This window comes from Pseudophryne corroboree, chromosome 10 (assembly GCF_028390025.1).
Source record: "Pseudophryne corroboree isolate aPseCor3 chromosome 10, aPseCor3.hap2, whole genome shotgun sequence".
Lineage (NCBI taxonomy): Eukaryota > Metazoa > Chordata > Amphibia > Anura > Myobatrachidae > Pseudophryne > Pseudophryne corroboree.
The window spans coordinates 363506537-363521016 of NC_086453.1; the positions used below are offsets into that span (position 1 = coordinate 363506537).

General features: G+C 43.8%; 1 protein-coding gene across 1 annotated transcript in view; it reads right to left on the reverse strand.

Moving 5' to 3' along the window:
* Window positions 1-7501, reverse strand: part of LOC134965670 (nicotinamide N-methyltransferase-like) — a 73511-nt gene extending 66010 nt beyond the window's left edge. Inside the window, exon 1 of the mRNA XM_063941995.1 lies at window positions 7351-7501. Coding sequence (XP_063798065.1) covers window positions 7351-7501 — 151 coding nt within the window. The remainder of the gene's footprint in view (window positions 1-7350) is intronic.
* Between the last annotated feature and the right edge of the window lie 6979 nt (window positions 7502-14480).

The window sequence follows — 14480 nt, forward strand, 5'->3', positions numbered from 1 at the left end:
TGAGATGATTAATATAATATGCAACACTTGTATATCTGTGTGCAAATGAGTCTGTATGTGAAGCACAACAGGGCTTGGCATGGAAACAAAGAGTTGCCACTGCATTGTAGCACTTCAAAATCAGATGTAGAAACTAGAGATGAGCGCCTGAAATTTTTCGGGTTTTGTGTTTTGGTTTTGGGTTCGGTTCCGCGGCCGTGTTTTGGGTTCGAACGCGTTTTGGCAAAACCTCACCGAATTATTTTTGTCGGATTCGGGTGTGTTTTGGATTCGGGTGTTTTTTTCCAAAAACACTAAAAAACAGCTTAAATCATAGAATTTGGGGGTCATTTTGATCCCAAAGTATTATTAACCTCAAAAACCATAATTTACACTCATTTTCAGTCTATTCTGAATACCTCACACCTCACAATATTATTTTTAGTCCTAAAATTTGCACCGAGGTCGCTGTGTGAGTAAGATAAGCGACCCTAGTGGCCGACACAAACACCGGGCCCATCTAGGAGTGGCACTGCAGTGTCACGCAGGATGTCCCTTCCAAAAAACCCTCCCCAAACAGCACATGACGCAAAGAAAAAAAGAGGCGCAATGAGGTAGCTGTGTGAGAAAGATAAGCGACCCTAGTGGCCGACACAAACACCGGGCCCATCTAGGAGTGGCACTGCAGTGTCACGCAGGATGTCCCTTCCAAAAAACCCTCCCCAAACAGCACATGACGCAAAGAAAAAAAGAGGCGCAATGAGGTAGCTGTGTGAGTAAGATTAGCGACCCTAGTGGCCGACACAAACACCGGGCCCATCTAGGAGTGGCACTGCAGTGTCACGCAGGATGGCCCTTCCAAAAAACCCTCCCCAAACAGCACATGACGCAAAGAAAAAAAGAGGCGCAATGAGGTAGCTGACTGTGTGAGTAAGATTAGCGACCCTAGTGGCCGACACAAACACCGGGCACATCTAGGAGTGGCACTGCAGTGTCACGCAGGATGTCCCTTCCAAAAAACCCTCCCCAAACAGCACATGACGCAAAGAAAAAAAGAGGCGCAATGAGGTAGCTGTGTGAGTAAGATTAGCGACCCTAGTGGCCGACACAAACACCGGGCCCATCTAGGAGTGGCACTGCAGTGTCACGCAGGATGTCCCTTCCAAAAAACCCTCCCCAATCAGCACATGATGCAAAGAAAAAGAAAAGAAAAAAGAGGTGCAAGATGGAATTATCCTTGGGCCCTCCCACCCACCCTTATGTTGTATAAACAAAACAGGACATGCACACTTTAACCAACCCATCATTTCAGTGACAGGGTCTGCCACACGACTGTGACTGATATGACGGGTTGGTTTGGACCCCCCCCAAAAAAGAAGCAATTAATCTCTCCTTGCACAAACTGGCTCTACAGAGGCAAGATGTCCACCTCATCTTCACCCTCCGATATATCACCGTGTACATCCCCCTCCTCACAGATTATCAATTCGTCCCCACTGGAATCCACCATCTCAGCTCCCTGTGTACTTTGTGGAGGCAATTGCTGCTGGTCAATGTCTCCGCGGAGGAATTGATTATAATTCATTTTAATGAACATCATCTTCTCCACATTTTCTGGATGTAACCTCGTACGCCGATTGCTGACAAGGTGAGCGGCGGCACTAAACACTCTTTCGGAGTACACACTTGTGGGAGGGCAACTTAGGTAGAATAAAGCCAGTTTGTGCAAGGGCCTCCAAATTGCCTCTTTTTCCTGCCAGTATAAGTACGGACTGTGTGACGTGCCTACTTGGATGCGGTCACTCATATAATCCTCCACCATTCTATCAATGTTGAGAGAATCATATGCAGTGACAGTAGACGACATGTCCGTAATCGTTGTCAGGTCCTTCAGTCCGGACCAGATGTCAGCATCAGCAGTCGCTCCAGACTGCCCTGCATCACCGCCAGCGGGTGGGCTCGGAATTCTGAGCCATTTCCTCGCACCCCCAGTTGCGGGAGAATGTGAAGGAGGAGATGTTGACAGGTCGCGTTCCGCTTGACTTGACAATTTTGTCACCAGCAGGTCTTTCAACCCCAGCAGACCTGTGTCTGCCGGAAAGAGAGATCCAAGGTAGGCTTTAAATCTAGGATCGAGCACGGTGGCCAAAATGTAGTGCTCTGATTTCAACAGATTGACCACCCGTGAATCCTTGTTAAGCGAATTAAGGGCTGCATCCACAAGTCCCACATGCCTAGCGGAATCGCTCCGTGTTAGCTCCTTCTTCAATGCCTCCAGCTTCTTCTGCAAAAGCCTGATGAGGGGAATGACCTGACTCAGGCTGGCAGTGTCTGAACTGACTTCACGTGTGGCAAGTTCAAAGGGCATCAGAACCTTGCACAACGTTGAAATCATTCTCCACTGCACTTGAGACAGGTGCATTCCATCTCCTATATCGTGCTCAATTGTATAGGCTTGAATGGCCTTTTGCTGCTCCTCCAACCTCTGAAGCATATAGAGGGTTGAATTCCACCTCGTTACCACTTCTTGCTTCAGATGATGGCAGGGCAGGTTCAGTAGTTTTTGGTGGTGCTCCAGTCTTCTGTACGTGGTGCCTGTACGCCGAAAGTGTCCCGCAATTTTTCTGGCCACCGACAGCATCTCTTGCACGCCCCTGTCGTTTTTTAAAAAATTCTGCACCACCAAATTCAAGGTATGTGCAAAACATGGGACGTGCTGGAATTTGCCCATATTTAATGCACACACAATATTGCTGGCGTTGTCCGATGCCACAAATCCACAGGAGAGTCCAATTGGGGTAAGCCATTCCGCGATGATCTTCCTCAGTTGCCGTAAGAGGTTTTCAGCTGTGTGCGTATTCTGGAAAGCGGTGATACAAAGCGTAGCCTGCCTAGGAAAGAGTTGGCGTTTGCGAGATGCTGCTACTGGTGCCGCCGCTGCTGTTCTTGCGGCGGGAGTCCATACATCTACCCAGTGGGCTGTCACAGTCATATAGTCCTGACCCTGCCCTGCTCCACTTGTCCACATGTCCGTGGTTAAGTGGACATTGGGTACAACTGCATTTTTTAGGACACTGGTGAGTCTTTTTCTGACGTCCGTGTACATTCTCGGTATCGCCTGCCTAGAGAAGTGGAACCTAGATGGTATTTGGTAACGGGGGCACACTGCCTCAATAAATTGTCTAGTTCCCTGTGAACTAACGGCGGATACCGGACGCACGTCTAACACCAACATAGTTGTCAAGGACTCAGTTATCCGCTTTGCAGTAGGATGACTGCTGTGATATTTCATCTTCCTCGCAAAGGACTGTTGGACAGTCAATTGCTTACTGGAAGTAGTACAAGTGGGCTTACGACTTCCCCTCTGGGATGACCATCGACTCCCAGCGGCAACAACAGCAGCGCCAGCAGCAGTAGGCGTTACACGCAAGGATGCATCGGAGGAATCCCAGGCAGGAGAGGACTCGTCAGACTTGCCAGTGACATGGCCTGCAGGACTATTGGCATTCCTGGGGAAGGAGGAAATTGACACTGAGGGAGTTGGTGGGGTGGTTTGCGTGAGCTTGGTTACAAGAGGAAGGGATTTACTGGTCAGTGGACTGCTTCCGCTGTCACCCAAAGTTTTTGAACTTGTCACTGACTTATTATGAATGCGCTGCAGGTGACGTATAAGGGAGGATGTTCCGAGGTGGTTAACGTCCTTACCCCTACTTATTACAGCTTGACAAAGGGAACACACGGCTTGACACCTGTTGTCCGCATTTCTGGTGAAATACCTCCACACCGAAGAGCTGATTTTTTTGGTATTTTCACCTGGCATGTCAACGGCCATATTCCTCCCACGGACAACAGGTGTCTCCCCGGGTGCCTGACTTAAACAAACCACCTCACCATCAGAATCCTCCTGGTCAATTTCCTCCCCAGCGCCAGCAACACCCATATCCTCCTCATCCTGGTGTACTTCAACACTGACATCTTCAATCTGACTATCAGGAACTGGACTGCGGGTGCTCCTTCCAGCACTTGCAGGGGGCATGCAAATAGTGGAAGGCGCATGCTCTTCACGTCCAGTGTTGGGAAGGTCAGGCATCGCAAACGACACAATTGGACTCTCCTTGTGGATTTGGGATTTCAAAGAACGCACAGTTCTTTGTGGTGCTTTTGCCAGCTTGAGTCTTTTCAGTTTTCTAGCGAGAGGCTGAGTGCTTCCATCCTCATGTGAAGCTGAACCACTAGCCATGAACATAGGCCAGGGCCTCAGCCGTTCCTTGCCACTCCGTGTGGTAAATGGCATATTGGCAAGTTTACGCTTCTCCTCCGACAATTTTATTTTAGGTTTTGGAGTCCTTTTTTTTCTGATATTTGGTGTTTTGGATTTGACATGCTCTGTACTATGACATTGGGCATCGGCCTTGGCAGACGACGTTGCTGGCATTTCATCGTCTCGGCCATGACTAGTGGCAGCAGCTTCAGCACGAGGTGGAAGTGGATCTTGATCTTTCCCTAATTTTGGAACCTCAACTTTTTTGTTCTCCATATTTTATAGGCAGAACTAAAAGGCACCTCAGGTAAACAATGGAGATGGATGGATTGGATACTAGTATACAATTATGGACGGACTGCCACGGTTAGGTGGTATAAAAAAACCACGGTTAGGTGGTATATATTATAATAATAATACAATTATGGATGGACGGACTGCCTGCCGACTGCCGACACAGAGGTAGCCACAGCCGTGAACTACCGCACTGTACACTGGTTGATAAAGAGATAGTAGTATACTCGTAACAACTAGTATGACACTATGACGACGGTATAAAGAATGAAAAAAAAACCACGGTTAGGTGGTATATATTATAATAATAATACAATTATGGATGGACGGACTGCCTGCCGACTGCCGACACAGAGGTAGCCACAGCCGTGAACTACCGCACTGTACACTGGTTGATAAAGAGATAGTAGTATACTCGTAACAACTAGTATGACACTATGACGACGGTATAAAGAAAGAAAAAAAAATACCACAGTTAGGTGGTATATATTATAATAATAATACAATTATGGATGGACGGACTGCCTGCCGACTGCCGACACAGAGGTAGCCACAGCCGTGAACTACCGCACTGTACACTGGTTGATAAAGAGATAGTAGTATACTCGTAACAACTAGTATGACACTATGACGACGGTATAAAGAATGAAAAAAAAACCACGGTTAGGTGGTATATATTATAATAATAATACAATTATGGATGGACGGACTGCCTGCCGACTGCCGACACAGAGGTAGCCACAGCCGTGAACTACCGCACTGTACACTGGTTGATAAAGAGATAGTAGTATACTCGTAACAACTAGTATGACACTATGACGACGGTATAAAGAATGAAAAAAAAACCACGGTTAGGTGGTATATATTATAATAATAATACAATTATGGATGGACGGACTGCCTGCCGACTGCCGACACAGAGGTAGCCACAGCCGTGAACTACCGCACTGTACACTGGTTGATAAAGAGATAGTAGTATACTCGTAACAACTAGTATGACACTATGACGACGGTATAAAGAATGAAAAAAAAACCACGGTTAGGTGGTATATATTATAATAATAATACAATTATGGATGGACGGACTGCCTGCCGACTGCCGACACAGAGGTAGCCACAGCCGTGAACTACCGCACTGTACACTGGTTGATAAAGAGATAATAGTATACTCGTAACAACTAGTATGACACTATGACGACGGTATAAAGAATGAAAAAAAAACCACGGTTAGGTGGTATATATTATAATAATAATACAATTATGGATGGACGGACTGCCTGCCGACTGCCGACACAGAGGTAGCCACAGCCGTGAACTACCGCACTGTACACTGGTTGATAAAGAGATAGTAGTATACTCGTAACAACTAGTATGACACTATGACGACGGTATAAAGAATGAAAAAAAAACCACGGTTAGGTGGTATATATTATAATAATAATACAATTATGGATGGACGGACTGCCTGCCGACTGCCGACACAGAGGTAGCCACAGCCGTGAACTACCGCACTGTACACTGGTTGATAAAGAGATAGTAGTATACTCGTAACAACTAGTATGACACTATGACGGTATAAAGAATGAAAAAAAAACCACGGTTAGGTGGTATATATTATAATAATAATACAATTATGGATGGACGGACTGCCTGCCGACTGCCGACACAGAGGTAGCCACAGCCGTGAACTACCGCACTGTACACTGGTTGATAAAGAGATAGTAGTATACTCGTAACAACTAGTATGACACTATGACGACGGTATAAAGAAAGAAAAAAAAATACCACGGTTAGGTGGTATATATTGTAATACAATTATGGATGGACGGACTGCCTGCCGAGTTCCGACTGCCGACACAGAGGTAGCCACAGCCGTGAACTACCGCACTGTACTGTGTCTGCTGCTAATATAGACTGGTTGATAAAGAGATAGTATACAATACATACAACAATATACTACTATACTGGTGGTCAGGCACTGGTCACCACTAGTCACACTGGCAGTGGCACTCCTGCAGCAAAAGTGTGCACTGTTTAATTTTAAATTAATATAATATTATGTACTCCTGGGGGCTCCTGCTATAACAACCTGCAGTGCTCCCCAGTCTCCCCCACAATTATTATAAGCTTTGCCTTTTATACATTGATGTGCAGCACACTGGGCTGAGCTGAGTGCACACAGACTGAGTCACACTGTGTGACTGGCTGCTGCTGTGTATCGTTTTTTTTCAGGCAGAGAACGGATATAGCAGAGAACGGATATATTATATTAAAATAAATAAAAGTTAACTAACAACAACTGCACTGGTCACTGTGGTAAACTCTGTCTGACTCTGCACAATCTCTCTCTCTCTTCTAATCTAATTTCTAATGGAGAGGACGCCAGCCACGTCCTCTCCCTATCAATCTCAATGCACGTGTGAAAATGGCGGCGACGCGCGGCTCCTTATATAGAATCCGAGTCTCGCGAGAATCCGACAGCGTCATGATGACGTTCGGGCGCGCTCGGGTTAACCGAGCAAGGCGGGAGGATCCGAGTCTGCTCGGACCCGTGAAAAAAACATGAAGTTCGTGCGGGTTCGGTTTCAGAGAAACCGAACCCGCTCATCTCTAGTAGAAACTCATTACCTGGGCACAGGCTTGTCCGAGTATTCTATACAGCGCTGTACAGAGAATATATTTGTCATGCACATCAGTCCCTGCTCCATTAGAGAATAAAGTCTAAATTCCCTTACACACAATCATGCACATGCAATCACTCACACTATGATAAGTTGGTCATTATAGTATACATACTGTCAGTATAATATACATACCCTCACTGAATGCATGGTGTAAAAATTCCATTGGAAATTTTATGAAATCGTCTCCAAAGACCATATCTGGTTTGCTAGATAAATATGTTTCCAGATGTTCTCTAGAATCAATGCCGTGTACAGGATAGAATTTATGGGCGCTGGAATCCATCTTGTATTACTGTGTCACAGGCTGTCTGACTCTCACGTTTTCCTTCTTATGTGTGACTCAGGAAGTCTGTTTGTATTCACTAGGATCCAGTTATATATATTCATCAGTAACCAGGATATCAGTGTTATCCTATGATGGTTTATCAGCCTCAGGAGCTGTCATGGGAATGCAGGTGACAGTGTGATCATCTCCTAAAGCAAAATAAATCATCATACTAATTATTTTTAAGTTTTAATTAAATATTGTAAAATATTTAAGCAATTTAATTAACATATTTCTAGTGAAAACACATACTGTATACAGATATTGTGCCAGCCATTGTGGACTTAAAATTCAAAGCCATAGTCATTTGATAGAAAAAAAAATAAAGTTTGAACAGTGAAAGTAGAATACTAATAATAGATATATGCCAACCAGGATATAATTGTGAGAGAGAGTGAAAGCAGGTGGGGAATACAAAAAGAAGAAAAAGGGAAAAAGAGAAGGAAGATGAAAAAAGAAATTAGAAATAGAAAAGAAAAAAAGAGTAAGTGCATATATTTAAATAATATAATAAAAATAATACCTAAGAGATGACGGTGATGATGATGATTATAGTCCTTCAAATCTTTCAACTTGTTACAGTAGTTATCAATTAATGAAGATATCTGAGTTCCTTGCTTTTTTGGCAACCATGTATTTGGATTTTTTGATCAGTATATTACGGTACCCTCTCTTCCATAATATCTTAACCAAGTCCTTTGCTTTGCATTTTAAAGTTGAGATCATTGGAGCAATTTCTCCATAATCTTATAAACTCACCTTTCAGGACATTTTGTATTGGTGGTGGAAAGTGATGTCTTTTCTAGTGAAGAAGGCTGTTGTTGCAGTTGGCTTTCTATATAGGTGAGAAAAGAGATTGCCCTCTTCATAAATATTAAGTAACAGGTCTATGAAATTAATATCATAGGTGAATTTCCTGTTGCGCTTTATCATGAAATAATGAAATTTCTGTTCTGTTCCATCCCAAATCAGAAAAATGTAATTGATGTAATGAATCCACATTGGCATGTGTGGTAAATTCATCATTTGCATCATTGAAGACATAAACATGTTCCTACCACTATATGAGCAGATTTGCATAAGTGAGTGCACATGCAGTTCCCTGGTTTGGAGGAAAAAAATATTATTGAAAACAAAATAATTCCTTTCTAGTATGAAATCCAGTACATCCAGAATTAACTTATGGAAGACCGATGTCTTTTCTCTATCTGGAAAATAGTGGCAGATGGTGTAGATGGATTTGCTGTCTATACTGGAAAGCATGTGATCTTTGTTCAGTATGAGGTTGTTAATCCTCTTGAGAAAGTCTGTGGTATCCTGAGCATAAAATGGTAAGATTGATACATGATACCTGAAATGTTATCCACAAAGATGCTCTCCTGTTTGGAGAGTCCCCGTATGCCAGACACAATTGTCCTACCCAGTGGGCCGGTGAGAAAATTATACATCTTTAGCAGGAGGTAAAATGTGGGTATGTTGGGCAGGGGCGTAGGGAGGGCGGTTTCGGCTCAGCATAGGCTCCATGCAACAAAACAGTCAGACGGCACCAGCGGGTCCCGGAGCTGTAGGAGCATGAGAAGATCGGCGGGTCCCAGAGCTGCAGCAGCGTGAGGAGATTGGCTGGTCCCGGAACTGCAGAGAGCATGAGAAGCAGAGCCGCGGCTCCCAGAGCCACAGAGAGTGTGAGGAGCAGAGCGGTGGGTCCCAGAGATGCAGGGAGGGTGAGTAGTGGAGCGGCGGGTGACATGTCCTGGAACTGCAAGGCGTGTGAGACACACACTCTCACTCTCTCATGGTTACCTGGCGCAGTGTGTATGTTTGGTTACCTAACACAATGTGTATAATGGGCTACCTGGCGCAGTGTGTAGAATGGCATGCCTGACAGTGTGTATAAGGGGCTACCTGGCGCAATGTGTATATGGCGTTACCTAGCACAATGTGTATAATGGGCTATCTGGCACAGTGTGTATAATGCGCTACCTGACACAGTGTGTATATGGGGCTACCTGGTGCAGTGTGTATATGGGGTTACCTAGTGCAGTGTTTATATGGGGCTACCTGGCAAAATGTGTATAATGGGCTACCTGGCATAATGTGTATAATGGGCTACCTGTCGCAATGTGTATATGAGACTACCTGCTGCAATGTTTATATGGGAGTACCTACCACAATGTGTATATGGGGGTACCTCCTGCAATGTATATATGGGGCTACCTGTCACAATGTGTATAAGAGGCTACCATTCCACAATGTGTATAATCGGCTAACTGGCGTAATGTGTACAGTGGGGATTGAAAGTTTGGGCACCCCAGGCAAAAATTTATTTTAATGTGCAAAAAGAAGCCAAGGAAAGATGGAAAATCTCCAAAAGGCATCAAATTACAGATTAGACATTCTTATAACATGTCAAAAAAAGTTTGATTTTATTTCCATCATTTACACTTTCAAAAGAACAGTAAACAAAAAATGGCGTCTTCAAAAGTTTGGCAACCCTGCAGAGTTAATACCTTGTACTGCCCCCTTAGGCAAGTATCACAGCTTGTAAATGCTTTTTGTAGCCAGCCAAGAGTCTTTCAATTCTTGTTTGAGGTATCTTCGCCCATTCTTCCTTACAAAAGTTTTCCAGTTCTTTGAGATTCCTGGGCTGTCTGTGACGCACTTCTCTTTTAAGGTCTATCCATAGATTTTCAATTATGTTGAGGTCAGGAGATTGTAAAGGCCATGGCAAAACCTTCAGTTTACGCCTCTTGATGTAATCCACCGTGGATTTTGAGGTGTGTTTAGAGTCATTATCCATTTGTAGTAGCCAGCCTCTCTTTAACTTCAGCTTTTTCACAGATGGCATCAAGTTAGCGTCCAAAATTAGCAGGAATCTTATTGAATCCATTTTTCCTACTACTCGTGAAATGTTCCCTGTGCCACTGGGTGCAATACAACCCCAAAGCATGATTGATCCACTCCCATGCTTAACAGTTGGACAGAGGTTCTTTTCATTAAATTCTGTGCCCTTCCTTCTCCAAACGTACCTTTGCTCATTCCGGCCAAAAAGTTCAATTTTAACCTCATCGGTCCACAAAACTTTATTCCAAAATGCATCAAGCTTGTCTATATGTTCATTTGCAAATTTCAAACGCTGATTTTTGTGGTGAGGACGTAGAAGAGGTTTTCTTCTGATGACTCTTCCATGAAGACCATATTTGTACAAGTATCTCTTTATAGTGGAATAGTGTACCACAACTCCAGTGTCTGCCAGATCTTCCTGGAGGGATCGTGCAGTCAAACGTGGATTTTGACTTGCTTTTCTCACAATCCTGCAAGCTGTTCTGTCTGATATTTTTCTTGGTCTTCCAGATCTTGCTTTAACTTCCACTGTTCCTGATGACTGCCATTTCTTAATTACATTCCGAACAGAGGATATGGGCATCTGATAACGCTTTGCTATCTTCTTATAGCCTTCTCCTGCTTTGTGAGCATCAACTATTCTCAGTTTCAGTATTCTACATTACAACTGCTTAGAGGAACGCATGGTGCTGATTGTTGGAGCAAGGTCAAATGAGTCTGGTCTCTTAAAACCTTTGAGATTGACATCACCTGGTCTTTCCAGATGATGATTGAGAACAATCCATGACACTGCCAGGTCTCAGCTGTCCAAAGGGGGCAGTACAAGGTATTAACTCTGCAGGTTGCCCAAACTTTTGCAGATGCCATTTTTTGTTTTCTGGACTTTTGAAAGTGTAAATGATGGAAATAAAATCAAACTTTTTTTTGACATGTTATAAGAATGTCTAATCTGTAATTTGATGCCATTTGGAGATTTTTCCATCTTTCCTTGGCTTCTTTTTGCACATTAAAATGAATTTTTGCCTGGGGTGCCCAAACTTTCAATCCTCACTGTATATGGGGCTACCAGGCATAATGTTTATGTAAGGGCTACCTGGCGTGATGTGTAAATGGGGCTTTCTGCCATAATGTGTATAATGGACTACCTGGTGCAATGTGTATATGAGGCTACCTGGCCTAATGTGTATAAGGGGCTCTATTGAGGTGTAATATATGTAAGAGGCTCCAATTTGGCATAATTCACGTTGCCAAAGCAGGGAAGGTGATGAAGCTAGGGTCTGAGGAAGGCAAGGGCTGAGGTTGGTGAGGGGGCTGTGGCTGAGGAAGGTGAGGGGGCAGTGGCTGAGAAAGGTGAGTTGGCTGTTACTGAGGAAGTTGAGGGGGCTGGGAGCTGAGAGAGGTGATGGGCTGGGGGCTGAGGAAGGTGATAGAGCTGAGGGCTGAGGAATGTGATGGGGGGTATTGTGGTTCTTGATACGGCTAAGTATAAATTAGAATGTTCACGTTTATTGTCGGATAGCTGTACGTATACCATGCTGGATAAAGATCCAACCAGTAGATTTAAGAGAGAATTGGATGGGTTATTAAAACTAGCAGTAGATGATGGCATTATTTCAACAGCAGTTAGTAAAGCATTGTGTGTGGATTTTCCAGTGGTGCCTATATTCTATGTCATTCCAAAGATTCACAAGGATGCAGTAAATCCCCCTGGCAGACTGATTATTTCTGCCAGGGGATCCCTTTGTGAAGCTTTATCCATTTATTGTGATACTACCTCCAACTGTGTATACAAAACACGCCAACACATCTCAAGAACACATCATCCCTATTGCGGTTGTTAGAGGGCATGGGGACATTGCCCCATGATGTGATTCTGGCGTCAATAGATGTGACTAGTTTAGACACTAGTATTCCCCATAGGGCTGGAATCCTGGCGGTAGAACATCTTATCACTAATAATCAGAGTTATCTAGGCCCTGACATTAAGTTCTTTCTGTCACTGTTGGAATTTACATTGACGCATAATTACTTCCTCTATGACAAAAATTTTTACATCCAACGTACGGGCTGCGCAATGGGATCGGCTGTAGCTCCAGCATTTGCTAACACGTTTATGTGGAAGGTGGAAAGGGAGTTATTTCTACAAGATATTGCCATTTCATCACAACTATGGCCCTCATTCCGAGTTGTTCGCTCGCAAGCTGCTTTTAGCAGCTTTACACACGCTAAGCCGCCACCTACTGGGAGTGAATCTTAGCTTCTTAAAATTGTGAACGAAAGATTATCAAAATTGCGACCACACACCTCTTAGCAGTTTCTGAGTAGCTCCAGACTTACTCGGCATCTGCGATCAGTTCAGTGCTTGTCGTTCCTGGTTTGACGTCACAAACACACCCAGCGTTCGCCCAGACACTCCTCCGTTTCTTCAGCCACTCCCGCGTTTTTCCCAGAAACGGTAGCGTTTTTTCGCACACACCCATAAAACGGCCTGTTTCCGCCCAGAAACACCCACTTCCTGTCAATCACATTACGATCACCAGACCGAAGAAAAAACCGTGAGTAAAATACCTAACTGCATAGCAAATTTACTTGGCGCAGTCGCAGTGCGGACATTGTGCATGCACACTAAGCGGAAAATCGCTGCGATGCGAAAAAATTTACAGAGCGAACAACTCGGAATGACTACCTATGTCTGTACCAACATTACATAGATGATGTGTTGAATTTTGGGAAGGTACTAAAACCCAGTTGATAGCTATTATAGAACAACACAATTCCACACAGAGCCCTATCAAATTCACCATGGAGGTCAGTGAGAAACAAATCAATTTCTTAGACGTATGTATTTCGGTCCATGATGGGATCATCAATGCGAAGCTTTACACAAAGGCTACGGATAGAAATAACTTATTAAAATTTGATAGTTTCCACCCGAAATCCACAGTTTGGGGTATACCCTATTCCCAACTTCTACGTGTCTGCCGTATTAGCAACGTAGAGGCAGATAGAGATAGACAATTAGGGGAGATGGTTATGAAATTTGGAGAGAGGGGGTATCCGTTTGAACTTCTGGATCAAGCTAAATATAAAGCACTGAGAGTCATACGACAACAGTTATTGAAAACAAGTGAACGTAAACAACTGAGGGGTAGGTTCCCCTGGGTGACACGGTATGATACCAGCAGTAAAAGCATAGCTAAACATACCAGACAGCTGTGGCCTATAGTTGCTTCTGATAAAGAACTAGGAGAAGTTTTCCAATCTAGATTACTTTCAAGCTATTCCAGAGGCCGTAGCATAGGGGATTATGTGGTTAGAACTGACATCTCCAAATTCGAAAAGGGACATTCTTTGAAGAATTTCCTTAAACGGAAGAATGGGTGCTATAGATGTAGTGGCTGTACTACCTGTAGCTACCTTGTACCAGGAGATACCTTTCAACACCCCCATACAGGGAAAAAGTATACTGTAAAATACCCCCTGTCCTGTGATTCAAAATTTGTCATTTATCTGTTGACGTGCCCATGTGGGTTGGTCTACGTAGGCAAGACCGATTGTGCCTTCAAAATAAGGATGGTACAACATCGGTATGCTATACGGGAGGCCATTAAATCAGGAAATAGTGATCAGCCGGTGGCACGCCATTTCATGTTAGCTAAGCATGGGATGGCGACACTACGCTATAAAATAATTGATCATGTACCATTCTCCCTACATGGGGGAGATCGTTCCAAAAAACTTTTGCAGGTCGAAGCAAAATGGATTTTTATTTTGAATACACAATTTCCTAAGGGATTGAATGAAGCCCTCAGCTTAAGGTGTTTTCTGTAAAGGATTGTTTCATCATTTAGGTATTTGTAGGAGTGTTGAATTATCTAGTATACAGGGAGGTATATTTGGATGATATCTTTTTAAATATATTTGAGTCTTAAACATTGGTATGAATAACAGGCCTCATGGAGTGAATTACCTACAGCACCTCTCCGCTGCGCTCGTCAGTAGGTGGGGACAAGTCAGACAGGACTGTCATTATATTCACGCATAGTGTGGTCATATTCACTTACATAAGTAATGTTTGGTAACATGTGAGACATGT